A 26,871-nucleotide genomic window follows, 5' to 3' on the forward strand; every position below is an offset into this window, starting at 1 on the left:
CCTAGAGCTAGGCTAGCCAATTAATAATCTTGTTCTACTACGGTAACTGGTACAGCATCTCGATGCTACAGTATTATGTAGGATAGGATGCAATGACTTTGTATAATAAGAAGGAGGAGGAGGAGAAGAATCCTATGCAAAAAAAGTGAAATAAAATTACATCACTTGAAATCCAGTGAGCCTCAGAAAACAAAAGGTTTTGAAGGGATGGTACCTGTCTTTGCACATTGTTTCTATTCTGCTAGCAGACATGGTTCCACCCAGTGCTATTTACGGGCACTGCTGGAGCAAGGGAGGGGGTGACAGAACAGGACACACTGACACATGCAATTCACTGACACACACAATGCACTGACAGCCCTGCAGAGCAAACAGCAAAACAAAACAGTTTCCCAGAGCTGTCAGAGACCCATTAGAAAGGTGGACTGGAGTTCTTGGTGTAGAGCTGCCAGGAGGGCCAGGTCAGGCACAAGAATTTGAAGTTACAATTTGTGAGCTTTACTGCTGGGGGACCTGCAGGCTCAGCCCACGCAACAGTTCCCGTACACTTGCTGTTCTGTAGCAGTGGCTCGCCAGCGTGCTCCAATAGATGCAAAGTCACTTTTTCTTTTAGAGTGTGATAAAAGTTAGAGCATCCTACAAGAGCTGGGGCGGGGAGAGCTCACATATGCACAACTGCTGTGCAGCAGCTGCAACCACAGCAGGTTTTCCATGTGCGAGTTGTTATCCTGTGGAGAAGAGGCAAACTTTTGCACGCTTCCTGGGGTAAAGCCTGTGCTCCTGCAGTTGCCCAGACAGGCAGCAGCTCCCATGTACACCCAGCTGTGCCCAGGGGATAAACTGAAGAACTGATGGGGGACCAAGAGACATCAGAGGGGCAGAGCTCAGGGAAAGGGGTAGGGCTGAGGTCCTAGTTTGGGAAGGGATAGCTTGAGGAGGGAGCACAAGCCTGGTGTGCTCTTTGGGTTTCATAAGCAGTAACTACTACTACAACTACTAGTAGTGAGTGATTTAAATTTGGCCTGCAATGTGGAAAAAATAATAATAATTAAAAAAGCAGTGTGTGATAATAATATTGAAATCCTAACATTTATATTTAAGTAGATGGAAAAGAAACACACTTCTTTGCAATCTAGCATTTCCCCATTTACATTATCATTTAACCAGTAACAGGTGAGTACTGAAGATGTTTATAAATTGTCTGGCAAACAAACTGAGAGCATCGTATTAGAAGGCTTCATCCACTAAGACACTAACAGTTGTGGAAGACTATACTGCCCAAACAGTCTGTGTCAGAGAATAGGTATTAGAGGTCTGAATTTCAGGTTATAGTAATTATACTTCGTTCTTCTGCACAACTTCTCTTTCAGGGATTTCAACATACCCTACCTGATGCATCACCACTGCAAGGAACTATCATTAAATGACTTTCAGCCTGTGCATCATGACGAAAAGGGAGTTGCAACTTGCCTATAGTCACACAGCAAGTCAGGGATAAATTTGGCTTCAGTTCCAAGATTTCTTTTTCCCCTAAATGTGCTGTAATGACCAGATACAAATGACTGCTTTAGAGCATCATATAACAGGCACTGGAAACGAGGCATTGCTCTCTCATGGGTTTTTTTCTTCTAGTTTAAATCTTTCATGCAGCAAAAAGACAATGCTCTTCCTCTCATACCACACATCGCAGAACATCATTAGACCTCTGAAAATAAAACTCATGCATGATGGTTCAGAACAAAGACCTGGTCAAGCTTAACTTTGATTTTTGTCCTCTATTACAAAGGTGATGCGTGTTACTTTAAAAAGAGGTTGATTCACCTGCAGGGAATGCACACTGCATACATCCCTATGGAGGAACAGTTTGGTGAGGTAAAAGGTGTGAAAGGATCTTAGTTTTCTTACAGAATTGTCATTCTTTCTGTAATGACACTAAACCGGATAGAAACCTTTAACATACTCCTGTACTGCTAATCCTTAACAACCCAGCAATTGAATTATCTTATGCCTGAATATCCCACATACTGTGGCTGAGGCCCTTTATACCTGCTTCTTACTTATTTATTGCTTACATTATTTTGGTCCTCCTGGGTTTCTATTGAGACCTTCATTCCATAGCTGTATCATTATGGCTTCAGTTTGAAGTTACTGAGATGAACCCCATTTTCACAAAGGCTGTCTCTAAGTGTTTCCCTTTAGTTCATATCAGCAGGAAAATCAAACACCTAAATCCCTGCCCTCTTTTATTTACTTTTTTTTTTAAGGTATAGGATCTATAAAGTAAGGGACTACCTGTGCTTTGTATATTAATGTGCACAAAAAAGCAGTGCAGAGAGAGAGGGGGATGCCTTTGAAGCGGAAGGTTTGGATTCAGTCTTGAAACCAAAAGTCTTTCTAAAGGAGAGACTGAAAGAAAAACCATGAGACTGACTGAAGTACTTGTGATTAGTTTAGTCTTTTGTGGTACCATTCATTGAAGAATTTAAAAGGTTTTGGCAAGCATTAGGCACATATGTAAAATTAGTTTAGCCCGTATTAAGTTGCCTACACTAACGCCTGCCATCCACACATAAGCCAGAGTAGCGTGTGCTTTGACACAGAGCACACGTACACTGGCAGAGAAAAGGGAGAAGAAAAGTGTTCCAGGACAACTCCAAGTCCAAGTTCAGCTGCTCCCTTTCAGTCTGAAGCCAAGGAGTTTAAATAACTGTTGAGGATCACCTGTTTATCTTAGTTTTCAAAAAGACTGGCAGCACTCTCAGTCAGGTACCATGTCTCAGGAGAAAGGCAGGACCTGAGAGCTGAGAATGTCTTGGAGTCAGCTGCAGCTGACGAAACATTCAGTCATCTAATTTCACCCACATACTCATCAACTAATTTAGCTTTGCATTAGGTTTTGTGGGTGGTAAGTGCTACCCTTCAATTCACAGATGGAGAGACAGAGATGTAGCAAAAAGCAAAAGCCTTTTTGGCTGCCAGAAGGAAAAAGTAAAAAGCAACAAAGACAGATCCAGGACTCCTGATTAAAAGCTTCTTGTTGCTTTTATTGTTCATGAAGAATAATTCGAAGAGTAAGGGCATATTTTTATCTTTTCAGGTGATCATTTCATCACTTAAGAGCATGATAGAAGTATTATTTATTGTTATTAACATGTCCCACCCACTCATTTAACCTGGAGGTATATGGGGTCAAAACTCACTCAAGAAACGACCTTGTAGTAAAGTTCAAGATGTAACCCCGATATCAAAACCAGTGCTAATGAGAGCAACTTAAAGGACTACACACCTGAATAAAATACCTATGATGTGCTAATGAATCAAGCTAATTATAAACCCCTGTTCAATATATGAGGGGAGGATTCTAAAAGGTACTGATACTTTTCATCAAGGTATCTCAAAAAACATAAGAATAATCTTGTAATTAAGGCTACAGCATAAAAACCAAATACCTAGCTGAACCAGGACATTGTGTTTCAATCCTTCTCTGTCTCAGTCTTCCTACATAACTTTTGGCAAGACAAAATCTTTCTACCCCAGCTGCAGTGTTTGGCCAAAGTTTCTTTATCTTTTGGAATACTAAAATGTTAAACGTGTATCACCTGTCTAGCATTTTGAGATCTGGCTCCAGTGAAATATAGTAAGAAGAATGCTGTAAGAAGTTACAATTACTTTAGCTGCTTATAAAGCTTGTTCCACATACTTTAGCTGCCGGGGCTCGCAGTCCAGTCCAGGTAGGAGCAGTCTGGCTGTCTGCCTGATATCATCACTGTCCACAGTTAAACTGCGCCGGTGCTCAGCGTAGGTGATAGCCACTCTCATCCACTCCATCAGCGGCGGCAGAAGCATGAAGGGCCTGTGCGAACAAAGGGGAAAAAAAAAAAAATTCCATCAGAGTTAACGTGGGTCTGCTATCTTGTGCTGCGATGCAAAAGCAACACTTAATCGCTTCCTGGGCATGCTTGTGGGAGGCTGGCACAGATAAAACCCACCCGCAGAGGCAGACTCTGTCCCTGTGCTCAGCAGGACTGGCAGGTCACAGCAGGTGGAAGAACTGGAACTGCTCGGCCTTGGCTATCTGAACCGCTTTTTACCCCAAGCGAGGTCATGACGGGACATGCTGGTTTCCTGCAATACGTTTCACCCTGTAGGACTGAACATAAGGGACCTACTTCTACTATTAGCTATAGGTCAGGCCGCCCCAGCTCAAGTGGCCAATGCTTTGTGTTTTGGATCAGAAGGGCTCTCAGATGTGCAGTTTATGTAATAATTCTGTCTGTCGTTCTAAATAATCCATATGTACAGGCTGCTCTACCGCTTAATTAACAAAGATTCTTGATTGTTTGAAACTTCAACTAAACCAGGCTAATTCAGTACTACCTCCACTGATCTTTAAGTTACATTATCACTACCTGACGGCTTTTCACATCCTACATTTCTTACGTGCCAAGCTCAGGCCTCCGCTCAGAAGAATCATTTTTGCACAACTGACCCTCTAGACCACAGCAGAACTGTTGCAGCTATGTTTTAATGGGAACTGCTTTGTGAGGGAAGAATGAGTAAATCAAAAAGAAAACAACTAATATGCAGACATCTCTATACAAGAATAAATTTACAACATTACTTACATTGTAAGCAATTTGTGGAAAAGCATTCTATCTGTTCCTAATTTGTACAGCATCCAACACAGGGAAGTTTTACCCAGTATGAAAGGTTGCAAGGCAGTAAAGGAATATAAATAAGGTAATAACAATAGCAACAACAGCCATTTTGGACTAGCTTATGAAGAGGCCCCCTCTCACTCCTGCTGCAAGAATGAGCACAGTACTGAAATTACACAGTAATATATAGGTACCATAATACTCTCATACACAACATATCTCATCCATCCATCCTCTCAGACTGATCTATTATTTGCTTATTTTTTCCCCAAGGATACCTGCCACCCTAGTGGAAGGCTCAGAAGTGTCAGCTGTAATTGAAAATTCCTTTTCCATTTCCAGTAACAAATTTATTAACTCTGAGAAAAGAGCCCTTTTGACTTAAGCATTCAAAAGAAAATAATTGAGGGGAGAAGGTACCAATTCCTTTATAAAGTTCAGAGAAAAAAAAGATACATACCAGAAAACAGAAAATGATTTTGGCATTAATGAAAGGAGCTGAACCCATGAAAGGCATTTTCAAAGCTGTGCATGTATATGTGTGTGCACATATGCGAGCACAGTAAGAGTAAGCAGCACCAATCCTGTTAGAAACCATTTATCAATAATGGGATTTACAAGCAGAACTCCCTTTGTGTGACTTTGAACATCCTTCAGGGTGAAATAGCTCCACTCGGTAAAATATGTGCCATCTGTTTCCATTTTGCAGTTGCAAGGTGCACTAAAATACTGTCATTACCTCTTTACAAATAAGTGCACTATTTTTTCCCTCTGCTTCTTCTCTTCTTCCAAGTAGTGAAACAGCATCTACAAAATCAGAGGTTCTTTAAGAATCTGATCAATCCTGGATTGCCAGTGCAAGGGCGTTTTTAACAGGACAGCTACTTACTGCTTTTACCACTTCTATGTCAAACAATCAAAATATCAGGGCTGCTACGTTCATCACTTTCAAAATTACCCAGTAGCTCATCAGTTGAAAGACTTTGTGGAAGTCCAGGGTGAATCCCCCAACCCATCCAGGCTTTCTGACTTGTCCCAGACAGTGGGATGGGATGACTCCCTCCAGCACAGCCGGTTCAGAGTTGACTCACTCCCCCAAGGGAAGAGCAGCAATCTGCAACAGGCATTTGGGAGAGGCCTCTCAGCACTTAGAGAGAACTTCAACCCTTATCCGGCCTACAACAGAGGCATTTACACCTTTTAAATTCGGGCACTTAAGGGAGGAGCCTAAATTAATTATCCAGACTTTCTAATTACTCAGCAGAGCCTCTAGTGTAGGATTCAAAGCTCCCGAGACCTGGTGAGGACAGAGAGGTAGGCTAGATAGGCTAAAAGCACCAGAATTTAATACTCAAAGGTAGATAAACACCTCAGGAGCAATGGAAAAACTCATCTTACAAGTGATTATATCTACCACCTTTTGTGGTAGATAAGCTATTTAGGCTACATCACAGCTTCCCTGACACTTTCATGGTGGGAACACTGCTGGACAGAGAACGATGTTGATCCAGCACAGTCCTGATCATCTCATTAAGTAACGAGCCAAACCTCGGTAACTATTACACACGGCACTCGGCGGCAAGAGACTGTGGTCAGCCAACAGAAAATACCATTGAGTCTGCACCAGAAATAACACCTATCATGAAGAAATTTCCATTCTGTAAAAAAATTCACATGTGCCAGGGTTATAAATGGCTTCCATGCACATGCAGACCTTGAATGTGGAAAACCTGGTTTAGGAGGAATGGGAAGGAGAAAGATTTTTTTTGTTTGTTTATTTTTTAAATCTCAACAGATTTTTTCCAAAGGCTTTAAAACTCACAGCTCAACAGACTGCCTAGTTACCTTGTGCCCAAAGGAGAGCAGACTTTGAATTGCAAAAAGAAACATCAGGTGGGATGTTTTCCTCGTACCGCTAGCCTAATTTGTCCCAACCCTACCACTCACATTGCTGTGCAAGGTGGGTAAATCATTATTCTATCAGGAGGGACTATAACGACTTCAATTTCTATTTTGCTGTAGCTTTGCTTCTCTTGAAAATTTCTAGCTTGAGGATGGGCTTTCTATTCTCCCCAACACACACACTCTCTTCTTTTATCCAACTATTTCCTTTCTTCACACTGTGCACATGGGCATGCTCGCGGGAACAGCTCTGTATTACTTTGTTCACTGACACTACATTAGATAAGCAGTATTATTACATGATCTGAGCAGAAAGAGAGAGATGCAGATCAACTGAAACGCCAACACTGGGTTGCACTGCACTAAAAATACATGCAATTCTTCTTTTTCTAGACAATAAATGCAATTATTACCCCTGTGGCCCTTAACCTGGGCATCTATCTGCCTCTAGGGAAACACTGATCATTTCACAGTCTGAAAAACACTGGAGTAGGGGAAGGGGAGAAACCTTCATGGAAAATTAACTGGGAAATGCTGCAAGCTAAAAAATTGATTTCCATCTATGCCATGTTCTGTACTGTGCATTTTCCTCTGGACTTTCTGACATTTAGAAGCATTTGGCAGCTCATTAAATTCTGCACATGAAGTGATCCAGCCCTGGGAATCTGTCACACTCGCAGCAGTAGTTCACTAGGGACACATACTCTGTTTTCTATGAAGAAGAATGCCACCATTGCTTTGTTCAGTTTTTTGCCATTAAGTTGTCTTCAAGTGTTGCCACATGTAAACTGGGGAAGTACACAGCAGTGGAAAGTAAAGTGGACACTGCTCATCTACCATACACCTTGTAAAGAATCGCAGTGATGTCCAATACAGTCATCTGCAGTCAATATTTTATCTATAGGTCTTTGAAATTTTCTCCCATTTACAATTGGCCAGCCGCTCCCTTCCCAAGGGGATCGGGTTGGAGCTGGGTGAGATGTGCTCTGAGAAAGAATGGACCCTATTGTGGGCTTTTTCCCCTCATATGAACCGAAACACGTTGTTTTATTTAGACATAACTGAGAAGGATAATGGCAGCAGCACTTGGCAGAGAATTTACAGCAAGTTGTAACTTTTTCCTGGAAAATGTACTATGCTCATTTGATTAGAATGGCCTAGGACATGACCGGCATGTGGAGATAATGTGCGGCAGTCCTTGAGGAGATGCTGTGGGATCACAGACTTTCAGTGTTAACTCATGCATCACAAAGAAACTAGTCTCCAAAGTGGGCTCTTCTGAGGATTTTTAACAGCCCTGGGGCCAAGACATTTTTGGCAGAGTGAAGTTAATTGTATGCAAAAGAAGAAAGACCTCCACAGGAGTTAGCAAATCATGTCATCCTTCCTCTGACTTGAATGCTAGGACAATGCATTTGGAGCTTGACTTTTAGAGGTGAGGAACACCTGCTCTCTCAGATGAAAACAGTAGGTCTTCCCAGAAAAAACAGCCATGCTACCAAATTCCTCCCTCCTGCCTCAGTCCCCAGGAGGGCCCAGGGACAAGACTGCTGAAGAAAGGAGGAGCAAGGGGAGGAGGAGACATTTTCTCTACAGCCACCTCTCTTCTCCTCCTGTGCTATTTTTTGTAGTCTCCTGTTTTGCTACAGCAAAACAAGGAGGGAGCCAACAGTGACAGCAACATCAGGAAAGAAAAACCTTGTTCTTCTAAACAAGAATTTCTTTCTTCTAAAGCAGGAAAGAAAATACTGTCCTAATGGAATCAGGTGAGAATGGCAAAATTTGTCTGCCTCTTGGCAGTCTGAGCTGGTCCTGAGACACACGTGCCCAGACAGTCTCCCATCCAGCCTGTCCCACAGTCTTCTAAATGGTTTGAACAGCTTTCTCTTCCCTTCATCTGTAACAACTGCTCTATAAGTCCCTGCTAACATTTTAAACACATGCAAACTTTAGCATGGCAAAGCACATGTAAATATCAGAACACTTATGGTCAGAGTAGGGTAGGCCATGGTAACTCCCCCACATTTGATTTACTGAAACTATACAGACACTATGTGCAGAGAACAATCCCAAATCTTTAGAGATCATTGTGGTTTTTTGCAAGGGACTGAAAAAAGAAGGGTGGCTTGCAGTACCGAGCAGTGAGCTAACGTTTGAATTTAATGCTGGAACCAAACTCTAGTCCCATTTTACCCTAAAATGATGGAGCTTAAAGTCATGAACACAGAGCAAGTTAAGAACAGCTATAAAAAGCTATAGCTCAGTCTCACCTGTTCTTTTTTTTTAAAAAAGGAATAAGCTTAAAAATCTCATTGCACATGTGCAGAGAAGGGAGTAATGGGACTAGCAGAGATACTGGGAGTGATTGCCAGGTTGCCAAGTAAGCCAAGCAGGCTTTTTCATAGCTTTACAAGGCTCCTAGTTAGGGGTCCTGGGAGACCCCCATACAACGAGCAGAACTATGTAAGGGAAAACGAAACAGGAATAAAACTAATCTACAACAACATGGTGAATCATGTAGGAGGGTGGCTAGGACAAGATGTGTTGTTTGAACTTTACACCAAGATGGAAAAACCCCAAGGATGGCAGCAGAGTCAAAAAGAAAACAGAGTGAAGTCTCATTAATTGGAAAAGGGAAAAGACTCTGAGGCAAGACAGAGTATCCAAAACCTAAACCATGTCATGTTGATGTGGAAAACAGTGGCATATTTACAGTTTGGATTCTCAAACACTAAACCCCTCTTCAAGCTGCAGGAAAAAAAAAAAATATCTCTGAGTATGTAATTATATGTGAATAAAATATCAACAGAAATGATGACTTAGAAAAAACACAAAATCTTTGCTCCAAAACACAACCAGCTTAAGTCAGGAGCCATTCCTTTCAGATTCAAAACGCTTTACTGAATTTGAAAAAAACCTCCCACATTTACAGAGGAAAAGATAGGAATTACCATGCTGGATCTGATTCAAGGATCATCTCAACAAATGCCACGTCTTTACAAAGCAATCAGTCCCAGATCTTCACAGAGAAGGAAGAAGAAATTTAATCACAGCCAACTGGCCCAAAAAGAAAGTTTTCTTCTGAACTCCCTTGAAACAATGACTGGCTCACATCTTAGAAGATAAGAGTTCTCAAATTTAAGTGGATCATTATCAAGTTACTAAGGTCTTGGCTTGGATATGCCATGACACTAACTTCCAGTTTAGCGAGTTATCCTTCAGTCAGACACTAATGGAATGAAAAACATCTGGATAATATTATATTTATTGGGATCCTTTCTCCACTGAATCTGCCTTCACAGTTTCCTCTGCTTATAGAATATAAAATGGTACAAGAATAGTTTAAATCTAGAACTGGCAGCTCTGATCTTTCTTAGCAATCCTAGTAACCACAGACAGAAATACCACCTTTTCCACCCCTGTCTGCAAACCGCACTTAGAAATAAGGTGCAGCATCAGACAGATTTCATGTCATGTTAACTGCAAATCAAAGTAAAAACTAAATGCAAGTTCACTAAAAAAAACCCATGAAGGAATCATTAGGAACTCACTATGCATCTTAAAAAGGACCCTCAAGTCTGTGGTTTATTTATTATAATCACATTTTACAAAAACTTTGTTTTAACAACAGGGAAAAGATTCCATAAAACAAGTACTTGTGCTGCTCTGGAATGTGCCATGTGTCTCATTAGAAAAACATATTTGTAACATCTGTATGCTGTGGCAGAAGGAACTCTTGGTTTCTAGACAGACAGAAAATAATTAAAACCAACTTAAATAGTATACAGTTGATGATAAGAGTCAGATAGATATACACGATAGTTTGAACTACAACAATATGGTCGTAGTTATGTGGTCAAGGATGTGACTGACTTCCATCTGCCTCCCCCAGATGCACACAGAGCTGTTTGATCCCCGACGGGCACTGGGAGTATCCACCTCGACAGAGGAAACGCAGAGGAAGGGAAACCACTGATCATGCTCCTCTTGCTCCTCCCAACTCCTTGACATCCTAAAATTCTCCATAAGCCGAAAACTACTGCAAAAATCCGGGAAATGAACTATTCTTGCATGACTCTGGACCTAACTGCAGTCTTGACCTCAATTAATACACAGCTGTATGTTTAAATCACTTACAAGATCAGATGCAACTACCGAGGACTGACTTGCTGTTACATCTGCTGAATTAGACACAGAATTGTCAGTGACCTATGCACATCAGCTGGTGCCACCAGACTTGCAGAGGTCAATTCTACAGATTTCTGAAGGACCCGGGTCTCAAATCCTGTCTCTGACCAGCCAAGAGCATCCTCGTAGCGACACTGAGACACAGGCTCTTCCCAGCACAGAAGAGTGGCTCTGGCCAGGTCATCTGCATCAGATCTGTTAAGCCTTTCCCAACTCTTATAAAAAAGTGACTACCCTGGTTTGCAAGCCTTCTATTTTGTAAGCACAAAATGCTTTTTGGACAAATTCTAACTGTGGCCCAGCCATTTCCCAGCAGTTGCTCTGAAGGAAGCTGTGCTTCCAGAGCTGGGCAGGTGGAGTGGGAATCAAAACCATAGAATCACAGGATGGTTTGGGTTGGAATGGACCTTAAAAATCATCTAGTTCCAACCCCCTGCCCAGGGCAGGGACACCTTCCACTAGCCCAGGTTGCCCAAAGCCCCGTCCAACCTGGCCTTGAACCCTTCCAGGGAGGGGGCAGCCACAGCTTCTCTGGGCAACCTGTGCCAGTGCCTCACCACCCTCACAGGGAGGAATTTCTTCCTTGTATCTAATCTAAATCTGCCCTCTTTCAGTTTAAAACCATTACCCTTTGTCCTACCCCTACACCCCTGATCAAGAGTCCCTCCCCCCTTTCCTGTAGCCCTTTTAAGTCCTGGGAGGCTGCTCTAAGGTCTCCCCGGAGCCTTTTCTCCAGGCTGAACCCCTCCAACTCTCTCAGCCTGTCCTCACAGGGGAGCTGCTCCAGCCCCATGATCATCTTTGTGGCCTCCTCTGAACCCACTTGAGCAGGTTCGTGTCCTTCTGCTGTTGGTGCCCCCAGAGCTGGACACAGCACTGCAGGTGGGGTCTCATGAGAGCAGAGCAGAGGGGGAGAATCCCCTCCCTCGACCTGCTGCCCACACTTCTCCTGATGCAGCCCAGGACATGGTTGGCTTCTGGGCTGCGAGCGATACATCTCGCTTGAGGAATACACCTCGCTGCTGCCCCTTAGGCCTGCCCAGACCTGCAGAAAGGATGTTACACATCTGCATGCTCCTCAGAATTTGCCATTTGTCATTTTTGCTTTTATGACTTAAATTTTTAAAAGCCCAAATGTAGTTGTGCTGAGTTACACAGCAGGTCACAAACTGCCTCAAACTTCAAAATCAACTCACATGGGAAAAACAAGGACATGAAGGGACTTTTTAAGATTTAATAGGATTTTTTTTTTTTTTTTTTAAATTAGCATCATTGGCTAACAGAAAATAAGAAAAGAGAAAGCCATTCTTGTGGATTTCCTGGGTTAGTCAGTGAAAAGGGCACAGGAGACTTTGCAGGAGGACCAGAAGCGGCTGGCACATCCTGTTCCCCCCTGAACCAGTCTGACATTTGGAGACCCAGTACCCATGACCCACCCCAAGGAGATCGACTGAAGAAACCTTGCCATGTGCAACAATTCCTCCTGCAAAGCAAAACACTGGTACATTTTGGAGCAGGACATGAATACAAACTACTTGCATTAAAGAAATGAGCCTGTAACAGCATGCTATGTGATAGGCAGAGATAAACACGGGCAGAAAGCCTGAATGGGTTGTCTGCTATTCTTGGATTAGCCTTGATCCTGTGGGCAGAAAAAAAACCAAGAGGTAACTCCTATGGTTTATTCCAGCAGCTACACTGGCAAACTAAAGACAACATTGCTATCTGCAAGCAGATTTACCTGGGGTCAGTGTGGTTCTTCACTATCCAGTGCTGAGACGACTCCTTCATAATTTTTTTGCCCATTATACTTAATTCCCAAAAGCATTAGTAGGATTGAGATAACAGGCCTCTTAGTTATGACTTCAATCTGATTTGCCAACATGCATATGTTAAAAACATATGCTGATTCTCAAGCCAAAACCAATCTGCCAGATTCAATCGTAGAACTAATTTTCAGGGCCCAGTTATAAAATCCTGAATGTAGAGCATTGCCACGCTTATGAAAATTGCCTGAAAAGCTCCCGAGTTATAACTGTGTGAACAAAGAGCCAGAAATAAAAATATTTTTGTGCAGTTCTGCAATGCTGAAAACTCTTTAATTAAAACTGCAAAAATTTGTTCAGCTAAACAAAGACAATCCTTGCCAAAGCAAAGGGTTTTCACACTAAACAGGGAAATGTTTCCCATTTACCTTACAGCACAAGCCAAAACCTAATTAATATTTCAAAAGAGAAATTGTCAAACACAAGATAGTGGTATCTAGAGGCTAAACATTTCAAGGTTAAAAGATAATTCTTTCATTTTCAGGACTAAGAAAAAGCTGATTGAACTTCTATTTTTGTAATTGCTTCACTGCTGTTCCACTTCTGTGCCGTGTTACGCTACTCTGAGCATGGTCTTCGTGTAACATCAGTCTCACCTGATGCTGACGTCAGTGCTTTCTCAATAAAAATCCAAGTAATCTTTTGGTTTTTCACATTCCTGGAATCTGAGAAGTTCCAGAAACTAATTTAGCATGAAGGCATGAGGAACACACTAATACATGTGGATGAAAAGAACTGATTTTGGAGCTCTCTCAGGTACAATAATGTAATGTGTGCACTAAAATCAGGTACCCACTCCACCCAATAGCATTATCATATAATCCACGTTCTGGCTGCTGTATTACAATCACAGAAGGTCTCACAAAATAGCCAAAATTTTCTTGAATAAAAGGCAATCAAGCCCAGAGTATAGCACTTGGGAATGAATAGGCAGTAGTCTTCTCTCTGAGCCAGTGCCAGGTAAGACATGCAAGATCTGTCATTAATGAAAGATCAGAATAGGAGTAACATCGCTGTTGGATGAAATAGATGCCAGTGTGGCATTTTTTTATTTATTATTTTGCAAGAGAACATTGCTTTGTCCTAATGGCAAGCTGCTCAATGAATATATTTCACCTCTATCTTCAAGGAGCTTCTGTTTTGTTCCTCAGTTCTTGTCTTAAAATATTGAAGAGTTGCTGTGCAGAAATGAAGAGAGAGTTCTGTGTTCCAAATATGTTTGGTACCAGTGCTGAATGAATGTGTTTCTGGCTTTTACTGGAAAGCATAATGAGTTGTATATTTGCATTTTAGCTTAGATAATTAATAGTGTCATGTAAGCATACAGATATGAGAAATACAAGCAACAGAAGTGTCCTGAATTTAAAGAAAACAACCATTGCGATGAAGTCAGTCCCTCTATGCCAGACTAGAAATCCCCCCACTCTTCCGTTTTGTGTTTAATATTGTGAAATGTCCCAATTTCAAACTCTTTTTATGCTTCTATCACCATGATTTTTATGGTCATATCAATGGATATCAATTAACTTAAGTAGCACTACAAATGGTAGACATAACTTGCTTAACTATAGGATTCTGATAGCTAGACCTAACTGGTCAAGCTCAAATTCCTTCAGCTTCCAAATATCCTAAATTTAAAGTACACATGCATTAAATTTCAGCATTTGGAGCTGTAGTGCTTCTCAGCAGATGCTACAAATTCCAGCTATTAAGTCTGCTTTCAGCATGGTTACTTAGATCTGCTAGCACTGCTGCTCAACAGTCTCTTGCTTTGCCTGTTACAGTGTATGAGCTTTCAGTGAATTTCAAATAATAATGTTATGGTTCCATACCTCAATATATACCTGCAGGACATTTTTCAGCAGATAACAGTTTGGTCTAACCAAGAACAATGCAGACAGGACACATGGAAACTTAGGTAAGAAGATTTTGCCACGTTGGGTATTAGTAACCTCCTGACATCTCTACTGAACTATAAAAAATGGTGTTGTTGCTCTTAGAAAAAGGTCTAGAGATCTAAGGCCAGAGCTGTAGAGTTCCTGTTATAATGAATTTATGTGCTGCAAACAATAGCCATAGCTGACACAATACCATGAATTTTGGCAAGTCTGGTCTCAAGTCTTTCAAACACTGTCAGGTCATAAAGCTAACTCACTTAACTGCTCTCCCAGTTTCTCCAGGACAATGTTACCCACATCTGCACTGCAGAATCTAGCAGGTAACTTCAACCATTCCTCAAAACCCAAGTAATTCTACACCAGAAGTAGGAGGAATCTTCACAAACAATAATCCTGCAAACAAGAGAGGTAATGGCATTTACCTTAAAATCTTGTCACCATCACACACGCAGTTGCCAAGACTACCAGCACAAATAGGCCAGCAGCATAAGCAATACTTTCCTACAAAGCAACTTGTCACACTACCGAAGTTTTAGATCTCATGTTCTCTGAACTACAGAGTTGCAGATTTTATGCTGAGTTTGCAAATGGCTAAAACACTAGCAATGTTTGTTTATACCCATGCCATCTGCAGGGCAGCCTAGGAGGTAGATTAAAAAACCCAACTGTCATACAGCTCTCCATATCAAGGTTATCTGTTACCCCATCTCTCTCTCTAAAAAGGCACAATGATATAGTCTGATATTAATAGATTAGATAGACGTTCTAATAGGGGGTAAGAGTTTTAAGAGTTTTCTTATCCGCAGCTAAAACCTGTTCCTGCAACAGGTCCAACCTGCTTCATTTTGACCATGGCAGAGGGTGCAGCGCTGTGGTTACCACAGGAACGTGGAAGAATTTCATGTTCCAGCTACTCACTCAGCTAATGATTAGCATGACAAAATGATAATTTTTGTTTCTAATATGAACGATATTTTTTCTTATCAGCCCTGTTAAAATTCTGCTGCCAGAAAGCAGATCTAAAACCACAGAAGCATCAATGAATATGTTAAAAATGACAACATTAAACATGCATCACTTGTAACACCAAGTTCAATGTGCATAATTTTTTTTTCAGCTTGTTGAGAAAAATATTATCACTCAAAATGTTCATTTGCTCTACACTTCATTACCTGTTGCTTGAATAAACCTTTCTATCAACACCCAGTGCTCTGCATTCCAAACACAACAGAAGAGCAATCAGTAAAAATGTACATGAAACATGGGAAACGGATATATTTCTTCCCACTTTTTATCTCAAAGAAAACTGCAAACACAGACTGGAGAAATAAACTAGTTTTCTTTTGCCTTTCTTCACAGCAGGTACCTCTGAGCCCTAAGTATGTGAATAAAGCTGTTCATAGCCAAAAGTGTAACACATCACTACACTGGGGCAAATGCCCTTGCTACATGTACAGTCAGATCAGCTTAGTTTGGCTGCTTACCCTTAAACATATTGAGCGTCTCAACACAGAGAGTTGAGCAGACTAAAAGAGGTTCCAAAGTGAGTTAATTAAACTATTGTAACTCCTTGTATAAGGAAGAATGGGATGCCCAGATGGAAAGTCATTTAAGGAACATGTGTTTCTGTGATGTTCTAGTGCACCAACTCTTCAGAGAGATCCTTCCTGAAGAATTTGGCAGTCACAACAGGGAACTGAGCACTGACTACCTGGCACGGTGCAGTGCTGCACAGAGGTAACTCTTAATCACACAGTCTGGATGCTGGAAACCATATAATTACAACAAGATACATTCTGAGCGGGGTATATTAATCCTGTTATAATTTCATGTTAATGCGCTTACATTCCTCTCAACTAGGCTTAACTATCTTCTCCTAGTTCTGCATCACGGACAACTCATCCCTTCCACTGAAAAATCCGAGCATTTCTGAAGGTCCCAGAAGGACCCAATGTATCTCTGGAAGAATCTTTTGCATTTCTGAAGGAAGCCAAAGAGGTGAGGAGTGGCTAAGTGAATTCTTTACAGTAGCAGAGAGTTTTCCAGCAAGCCTAGCAATAAAAATTTACAGCTTCTGTCCCCCTCTATTCTGTAGCCATTATGATATACTTTCTAATCCACGGAAGAAAGAATTCCAGGTACAAACTCTTCAGTGGAACATGAGGTCTCAGTAGTTTGACTCCAGACTGAAACTACCCCTTTCAGCAGCATCACTCCAGATCCGCACTGATAAGCACTAAGACCAAAACACAGCTTGGTGTCTTTCCTCTCTAAGCAAACACGTTAGACCAGCATGCATGGTATCAACACAAGGGTGTTCAGCCGCAGAAGAATCCACAAACCAGAGCTGAATCAGCTCATACATGTAACTCATTTGAATAGGATTTGTCTTGCAGAGCAGACACACTTTTTAAAACAGTCAGTTCAGCATTTACTGTAAAAATGTGATGAAAACAGTACAGTTTAGCTTCCTAAGTGACCACCAGGTCATGGCAGTGCATGCACTCGTAGGTATAGGACAAGGAAGTGCAAACTGCCAGGGTCTCCTTTAAAAAGGAAACAAAGCAGAGACATACCAATCTAGGATTACCTCAGGGAAAGCTTAGTTTCTAATCTCCACAAGGTCAAAGAGAAAGAATGATTGTTGCTATTATCATAAATTATACCCAGAAACATTTACTCTTCAGAAGAGCTTAGCTCTTAGCTCTCTGTTACAAAGATGTCAGGAACAATAAGAGCAAAAACCCCAACAACCTGCCAGCCCTGGCTGCTGCACAGCAAAAGCTCAGAATTGTGTCTTTATTTAGTGTGGCCTTTGTTAAAGCACCAGCTAACTCCTTCCTCAGGAAACAGGCAAGTTCTGCAAGTGAAGGTCTGTAATTTAGTCCAATAGGAAATAATATTAACTTCAATTGAAAACAGCAATTACTAAAAAAGAAGAAACTTGGCTTGTAACCATCATCGTTCTTTGCAATATGCTCAGAACCTTTCATCCACAGAGTTACTGCTTTTTACTTACATAAGTTAGAAGAGCACTACATTGGTATCACGATACTGTCTTTAAGGATCTATGCCTAGAAAAAAAAAATGGAGATTCTAAGATGATATTGATGGTATTTATGCTGATAGTAAATTACAGCAAACCAGCAAGCATCAAGTAAAGAAATTCAGACTCTCAGTCACTCCTCTACTATTTCAATGGTCAGTCACTGTCTGAAAGGTGAAAAAAGAAGCCAGGAGACCTTGTCTTACTCATTTCTGTGTTTCTATAATGCTTTCTTAGTAACACATGCTGTAACAGTTTTGTTTTAATTTTCCTCGGATTAATTTTTTCTTAATTTTTGGTGCCAGCTTGCTGCTTAGTCTTCTCATCATGAAACAGCAAACAATAAACAATACACAACACAGGGTGCCTACAGGCACTGAAGATTTCTGTTTGTATCAGCCCTGAGAATCTAGGCAGTTAAGCTGCCAGGCTCTCATTTTCTTGCACCTTTTTTTTTATCTGAACAGATGGAAACTTAAGAGAAGCAGCCAAGAACTTAACATGGACATCTTTACAGTAATTACTGTAGCTGTACTTATAGTAATTGCAGAGTGGGAGCACACACACATGCACAATGGCTGTCATCTCTTCATTGCTAAACAACAGTCAAAGATCATCTATCTAGTTTTCAAACATTTTTACAAATAGGGGACATTCATCAGAAATGGCTTAGGTCAAAGTCTTTCTGGGGATTTCCAGCAAGCACTGAGGTCTACTGTAAAATGCCTATGAAAGCAGAAAATAGTGTTTTTCAAATGAATGTAACTGACAGGACAAAGACTGTTAAATGCCTTATTCTTTTTCTAGGTAGGTGGTAAGGATCAACTACTGTCCGCTGTCTACCTGACTAGCCAGTTCTAGGAAACAATGTATGATACCTATGGATGACTGGGAAGTTACCAGGCTGACACATGTAAAACAACTTTTAGGGACAAACACTGTAATTAGAACCACAGAAGCACAGAACAGCTGAGGTTAAAAGGCACTCCTGGAGATCGGTTAGTCCAAACCCCCTTGCTCAAAACCAGGGTCAGCTAGAGCAGGTTGCCCAGGACCATGTGAAATTGGTAATTATTAGGTGACCTATCCCCCTGTATCTGTGACATCTGAGACTTCTCAGACCACCCTTAACTTCTGTCCATGGAAACCTGTGCATAAGCAGCAGCAAGGTTTCAAGACAGCCTAAGAGCCTGACTTTTTGGCACATGGTTTCGCATACAGCCATTAGCATCAAATTTTTGTTTCACTGTGTATGCTCTTTTTTACCTGTAATGCTTTCCCTGTGGGCCAAGGCTGGCATAGGAAGACAGTCTCTTTACTCTGCATGAAGTCTGCTCTGTGCTCTTCAATTTCGTATACAGTGAGCCTCTTCTCCTTGCAGTTTTGCAGAGAATTTAAATAATCTATGTTTGTACCACACCCCTGCTCCAATACAAAAGATCAGAAGATACAGGTTACTTTGGAAACACTCCAGTAACACTACAAATTGCTTACAGCCAGTAACACAGAAGAAAGGCTAGTCTGTCCCAGGTGTGAGAGACGCAGAGTTAAAAAAAACTGAGCAGTGTTTGTTTATACAAACAACATAAAAGACAGAGAGGGGAAAAAAAAATAAATCTAATTCAGACTAGATTGCATTGCCAGTTTCGGCAGTTATACTTGGGTGAATTCGATCCTCAGGGTTTGCAATTAATTCCCTTCACTACTGCCAAGGTCATCCCTCACATTCTAATTTTGCAATCTTTGAACTATAAAGAAATGAACAATTAAAAAAATTACAAGACTTAAAAATACCTCAATAGATGATGCCAGGCAAAGGCAGAAATATTACCAGGAACCCAAACATAACTACTGTCACCTATTGACTTTAACCTGACTTGGTTTTAATTCACATATCCAATGCTATGGTGCTCAAAGCATGCACAGACACACACACACACAGCATAATAAACAAACATAAACATTTCATCCTGGATCTCTCTTCAGTCTTTCAGTCAGGTTATTAGCAGCACATATGCAGGAATCCCACTAGCACAGGCTCTGATTCTGTTAAAAGTTGGTGGTTTCTAAGTGTTTCTGGTTTTTTTCTGGCTAGATGTTACTGCTGCAATATGTGCTGAGATGTCATCATGAAGAGCAGGAAGGTGAAAGTTTGCTCACCACAAGTGTGATAAAGCTCCTGACTCCTCCTGTTAAATGATATATGTTCTCAATTCACAAAACTGTGGCAGATATTCGATATATTGCAACTATTTAGTATGGGCTCAACAAATACATAAGCCTGCCTAAGGCCAGGAACAGCACTGCCAAGCAACAGGTAATTTTAGTCAATAGATACACGTTGATTGTAGTTTATTGGCCTCTGAAATAGGGCCATTCACTCCATCTTCCTCCTGAATAAGTATCTCAAAATCACAATTAAGTCTGACATTAACTGGTTGAAGTCTGAAATGGGCAAAAAAACATAGCAACATCTTCTCTCCTTAGTGTTGGTGAAGGAAACTGATCTTATCTGTTTATGGCCTTCTTATTCTTCTAATAAATCTACCAAACTAATCTTTCATCAATAACAAATAGCTTTTTTTTTTTTCTTTAAAACAAAGAGGGGCACATTTTTATGTTCACTCTGAACAAGCAAATGGCATAATGGCACAGTTCAGTGTAAGGCTTCCTTCTGCTTCCCTATATTTAATAAGTATATTTATGTCAAAATAGCTCTGGGGAAAAAAAAAATAAAAATCAATGGGGCTATTGGATGGGGGTGGGACTGGAGGAATATGCTCACTGTCATCTTTCTGTAACCACCCCGTTGACTTCAGGGGTACTCTGAGTGGATTGAAGTACTGTTAAACATGAATGTATCATTAGAGCATTATTCTCTCTCAAGGCAAATGAATCAGGGTCTACTTTTATTATTCTTATACACCTAATTCTTGACTGGTGAGGCAGCTGTAGACAGAATAGAAAGATACTAAGATCTCTCAGACAAGAGATCCCAGAACTTATTTTATTGCAGACCTTTTCAAAGACACAGCTCATTGAACTAAGTGTATCAAGTTCTGTTCCTGATGCGGCATGGTAACAATGGGATATGACTGTAAAATAAAAGAATTCAGACATAAATATATTAAATTTGAATTAGGAAAGGCTAGGCCACAGATAAATCTAAAAGACAGACAATGATGTAGCTATTGCACTTCATAAAATTCCATAAACCTGCAGTTAAAAAGAGTAGAGGGGAAAAAAGCCTCATGACAGATCAGTGAGAGGCTGGAAACATCCATCTGGAGAAAAGATTTGTCCTGAAAAACCTTAACCAGCTCTGAAAGTAGTGATACTTCTCAGTGATGTTGAGGATGCAGCTCAAGCAAACACAGGTCTCAGCAGCAGGCTCTGCAGGTTATTCCTGATTTTCCTTCCTTTTCTGCCAGTTGAATGCCCATGCAACACAAAGCAATACTTTCTGGAGACAATTCATATTAATAACTTGGAATGTTAGTATTCTCTTTAATATGCATTGATACCATTGTTTAAATTTGATCCATGTGACCAAATCATTGCTGTCTCAAGCAATTTCAGAATAAACATTTAGTTGTGCCAGGCATTTTCTGAACACAGGGGAAGAAAGCAGCTAACCGTGAGGGAAATAGCTGAAGGCTCTAATTATTTCTAATGATGCACCTAGAGATCAAGTAAAAAGGTACTAAGTAAGATCAAAGTAATGCTTTTTCAAAACACGAAATTTAGAAAATGGGATAAGGAGGCCGTCTTCATCAGCTGGTCACTGAGGGTTTAGAAATAGACATAGCACCAGGGCTCTTTATTTGCATCAACCACTGCAAGACTCTTTATAGGGAAACTGCACCAGAAGGCTCTTGAAAGCAGCACTGTAGGAAAGGAGATGCACAAACTACTTGGAGATTATTTTTCTCTCAGTAGAAATCAGTGGCATGCCTCTGAAGTATCTGAGGACAGACTGAATTTTGCCAAGTATGAAAGATAAAATAAGGTCCTAAGGCCACTGCTCTAAACAGTCTGGTCTGAGCATAAGTATTTGAATCTAACAGCACAATAGGCCAAGATGCAAACTTGATCACCATTGAATCAAGGGATACTTGGACAGGATTTTGACACTGTATCAGGAACTATTAATTTAGACCCATCTCTGGTTTCCATGCTAGCCAGAATAAATTTGGATTATACACCACAAGACAAAAAATATCCAGTGTTCTAGCCAATGATGATTTAAATCAATAGCTCAAATATTGGAAGAATATAGCATTTGAGCAAATAATACTCAACAATAGCATGAAAAGGCTACAACCTTTTCTTCTGCCAGCATCAGATGCATTTTTCATCCTTTCCCAGTAAATAATGTTTCAGAGCAGGCATTGCTGGAAATACTCCACAAAGAGAAAACCCAAGCAGACAGCTCAGCATCTTCCTCCTCCTGCCCAGCTAACATGGCACAGGAGAGTAGGCACTAGTCCATTTCTCCTGCTTGACCCTACTGAAAAATATGGTTTGCATGCTTATCCATTGGCCCTGGATCACACGAGGTAACAGATGTAACAGGAGGACTCCTGTTGGAAGCAGAAAAAATTTATCACTTTTGAACTTCGTAGATAAAAGCAGCCACCCAGCTGAATGCCGAATGAGCAGCAGCCTTTCTGGAGGATTTCATGTGGCAAGGGAGAAACTGAGGGAGCCCAGGTTTGTTTGCAATCACATCGCAAAGCAGACTCCTCTAGAGAAGCAGCACATCTGAAGCAAGCCTTCTAGTGCCTGCACATGGAAAACAGAATGAAGCTTTCTCTTTCCTTATGAGGTGGCCCCCTGTGTGATTGTAGTTGGCTTCTTGCAGTGTCCACAGCTTTTCCAGCTGAAGAGCTGTGAATTTCCATCAAATTGGCAAGCCCCAAATTTTACTGTTGGCAGCTGACAAATCCTACATCAGCTCTGGAATTGCACTAGTGTTTTACTGGGTTTTCACTGACTGTGTCAGATGGGTACAGTCTATGTGCTTCTGCTGATGTAAATTGTTTCATACTCGCTGAGTTTTGGAGTAAAATAATGCATTAGCAAACTCAGACAACATGTAAAACTTGGCACGTCTGGAACATGGACAGCTCAAAGGTCTACATGGCTGGATCCACCACGGGTACTGAAGGACAAGCCCAGAATTACTTTTAGAATGTTCTACAGACCATCAGTATCAACAACAGGCAAACACAATTTATAGCTTTTTTAATAGGGTAGCTGGAAGAGACCCTACCAAAGACATGCAGATAATCAGCTATACAAGGAAGCAGGATCCGACTTTTTTGCCTATTCTTAGGCATTAGATCATGCTAACTTTCCTACAATAAATGCTGTATGCACATGATAACCAAAAAGAGATAGGATAAGGGCAGTCAGTGGTGTCTATTCCTAGCTTTAAGGCTGGACCACTATCCTGGTCAAGTCAATTAAGCTGGGGTAGACTAGTCCACCCAAGCTGTAAAATGAGACTATAATATTGACCTCGATTTGTGCTCTATGAGGAGCAGACAAACACTCCCTAAGATAAGTATCACTGAGAGAGCATTCTTGCCTTGACACATGATTAAAAATAAGACAAAAGCTTTATTTTCCACTTGGGAAAAAGTGAAGAAGGGGAAAAGAAACTTTCTTTACCTTTGGATGGCCCTTCTCAAGTCATAGTATCTCAACCAATCCCAGCAAACATGCTCTGCTGCTCTGGGACATGATCTCACACGGCAGAGTGCGCCCAAGCTCAGCCAGCCTGACATAAGCAATGGGAAAAAACCCAGAGCAGAAACAGAGCAGAGAGGGAGCACCACGCATCTGCTCACTCTTCATGGTCCAAACCCACACTGTCTGACCTCTGACACAATACAGACTATGATCTCTGAGAAACTCAGAAAATCTTATTGCCCAGCAGAGACACACTTTTGCAGCAACAAAGGCAGATGTGCTCTCTGATGACAACAAAAAGCTCTTAGCCTTCAGGCAGTCAGGTGTATCCTTATGGAGTAAAGCAGCTTGTTCTCACCTCGGGGTCTAATTTGCTTGCCAAAGTATTGCACAAGTGGCACTCTGTATTTGCAAAACACTTCCTCAGGTGGCCTATTTGACACCAAATAGCAGATGGTTTACTGTCCGTGAAGCAAATAAGGTCATTTTGGGGTTCCAAGTGGGTCATGGCTTGGTCATACAGCAAGCAGCTGCATTCATTGTGGAGATGTTTCAAATGTTTTGCTTAAGATACCAGAGTCCTTTCTCTCTAATTCTGCCTCATCTCCTCCTCCTGCTTCAATGCCTTCACCTGGAGGTAAGTATCAGAACCAGATATAACCAACCCACAGACTTCCCAGAGTTTCAGACTATTGGTACCCCAAATCATTCACATGCTGGAGGCCAAACCAGAAAGCTCCTCTATCTGCCAAGCTCTAGAGACGACTACATCCACCCCATTCCCACAGGACTCTACCGTTTACCCACCTCAGTTCTTTAGTCGCCAAGGTGTTTAGCATGGATAAGGCATGTAGCTTATATGAGTTTAAACTGGCCCTCTTTGGGGTGCCTTGCATACCCACCTGCAAGTGTGTATGTTTTCATACCTTGTACAGTTTGCTGCAGGATATGTTCAGAAGCTCTCTTAGTTTTTTAAGAGCCCTTTATGACATATGACACCCGCCATTAGGCATGGTTTCAGAACTTGAATTCTATGCTTGCCTTCATGTGTAAAGACCTTCCAGACCCTACAGTGTTATGATTTTCATAGCACTTTGCATCGCAGTGTGACACTCAGAAAGGTCACAGACAACAGAAGGCCAAGCAAGACGGAGAGTACGCTATCAGGTCTCTAGTATACTGAACAACTGCAGTTCCTTCCACTGAATCAACGTGGCTCACAGATCTTCCCAAGATCAGGATTTTCCAAGCCTGCAGCTTCTAACAGCCATCCCTCTGCTAAATTTCAGATTGGTGTTCAATACCAACAGATTTATACATGATCCCAGAAACTGAAGCACAAGCAAACACAGAATAGGTCAGCATTATTGTCCTTGTTTGCAACTGAGATTTTTTTCAGTAGAAAACAAACTGGGATTGCACCGCACATAACAAGTATATTCCAGAGAGAGAGCATAAATGCACAAAAGAGCAATGCAGAGTTCGCAGCTGATTTAGCACAGCTCAGGAAAGAATAAAAGAACTGGGCTGCACAGCTTTGCCAAGTCACATTAGGTCAATCAGTGCCCTCATCTATCATGCCACGAGTCTGGCATCTCACATACAGCCTCAACCATCTCTCCTCTTAAGCTAGGAAAGAGTAAACTATCTCCTGTATAAAGTGCTGCTGGCAATATTTATCCCACTGGCTATGCTAAACAATACACACAGAGATCAATACAGTAAGACACATACAAATACATTTTGGAACAAACGAAAGGTACAGTTGGATGCTCATTTCTGGTATACCAGACAGTATTAATTTCGTTTCATAAACTTTTTTAAACCAATTGGTTAAGCTGATAGTCCTCAGGTTCTGCTCCGCCCCCCCCCCCCCCCATCACTTTTTTGCTCCATTTTAACATACCCTTTTTAATTTCCTTTACAGCTAAGTCCTGGTCAGAAAAAAATGGCAGAAATTTCCCTTACACCAGCTGTTATAGGATCTAGTGAGGATTTTAAAACAGAATAGAGTTGCAGCCTGCATTCCAAAAAAACTCCAGCGAACCATGTGAAGACCATTGTTTGGGAGCAATTGGAGAGATAACTGCACTCCTGATTTAACAAATTTATTATCTTCAGTGTACAAAACAAGTAGCTGCAGTAACATCATTACAGTGAGAACACAACACAAAATAGAAAGCTTAATCTACATTTCTGATCCAAGCTGTTTAGCAGCTTCAGCTGTACAACTGTGGGAACTAGTGGTACAACTTTACAGAACCCGGCCCCATGAAAACTTATTTTTTGCACAGTGTGCAAATGTGAAATGCAAAATAAACCATCTTGCACTAGGTAACTGATTAAGATTAGCGAGCCCAAAAAAACAGGACTCTGAGATGTGCAGCCATGCCTCTTCCTATTTTACTCAACTTCACTTAATTCCTCTTGGTTCTTCACACCTGTACATCAGTTCCCTGTCTCTGATGCTACAGTTCTGCTCACAGATTGTTCTTTTTGAAAGGATTTAGGGGGAGGATCAGACATATAGAAAGACAATCTTGTTTTACTTTGTAAAATAGTTGAGCTCCCACGAGACTGAGACCTGAAAAGAGGTTGGTCCAGTACAAACTACAATAAAGTACAGAAAGATGGTTCAGCAACCAAGAAAATGAAAACAAGTGACCAGCGGAGGTACCTACACAGACCAGCCACATGTAAAATATTATGGCAGAACAGGCAGCTTAAGAGTGACCACTTTATATTTTTCTCCTTATTTTGAAGTTCTCCCTAACCTAAAGTAACTTACCAAGACTGAAATTATAGAGGCTGCCTTTTGTCCAGTATGTTTTTCTGTACCCTGGCCTGAAAATTCAGAGCCTTAAAAGGAGACAGTTCAATCTACTATTATTCTCAAGAGGTCTTCTCACTCGTGACTAGCCAGGCTCTGGCCACGAAGCCATCAACCACAGCTCCAGCGGCGGTGAACGCAGCTATGAGAAGCCTTTAGGGCTGCTGAAATCAGCCATCAGGCTTGGAGCAGGCCAGCATACGCCTGCATGAGACAGGGTTGACTTGCAGCATCAGAAATGCATGACTGAAGACAGTGCAGTCTGAGAGCAAATAGGAAGTGTCTCAATAAAAAAACCCACAACTCAGGCTATCCAGCATGGAGCAGAGGGAAAAGCACCATAATCTCCACATGTGCAGAACAAGATAGGAAGAAAAGAGAGGGGGCTACCTAAATTTAAAGAATTAATTATTTGTATGTTACCATGATTTCATACCAACTTTGGAAGCTGGAGCTAAGTACAGTAAAGCCCAGGGTGGGAAGAAGAAACCACGTTATTTACAAAGCTGCAGAGATGTCCTCCTTTCCCTGCTCACCTGTCCAACAAGCACCTTGGTTTTTTGTTTTGTGAATGTGGCCTCCCCCCAGGCTTCAACACCTCACTACACTACGAAACTTCCCAATCACAGGCTGCTTTTGGGAAGGGCCAGGATAGAACCCTTGGCCTGATGTCCAGCAGGCTAAAAGACATCCAGAGAGTAAGCTAGCATAAATACTGGATAGAATTAATCAGAAATCAGAATTTCCCATTCAGATAAGATTTCTGAAATAAATACAAAATTGGATATGCATTTCAAACTGGGGAAACCAGGATAAAACTGCAAGG

General features: G+C 41.3%; 1 protein-coding gene across 6 annotated transcripts in view; it reads right to left on the reverse strand.

Annotated features, from left to right (window-relative positions):
- Positions 1–26,871, reverse strand: part of ABTB2 (ankyrin repeat and BTB domain containing 2) — a 158,794-nt gene that overhangs the window by 21,934 nt on the left and 109,989 nt on the right. For all 6 annotated transcript variants that reach the window (XM_074841600.1, XM_074841598.1, XM_074841603.1 and 3 more), the window contains one exon: positions 3,701–3,853. In XM_074841600.1, coding sequence (XP_074697701.1) covers positions 3,701–3,853 — 153 coding nt within the window. The remainder of the gene's footprint in view (positions 1–3,700; positions 3,854–26,871) is intronic.

Source organism: Strix aluco, chromosome 16 (genome assembly GCF_031877795.1).
Source record: "Strix aluco isolate bStrAlu1 chromosome 16, bStrAlu1.hap1, whole genome shotgun sequence".
NCBI lineage: Eukaryota > Metazoa > Chordata > Aves > Strigiformes > Strigidae > Strix > Strix aluco.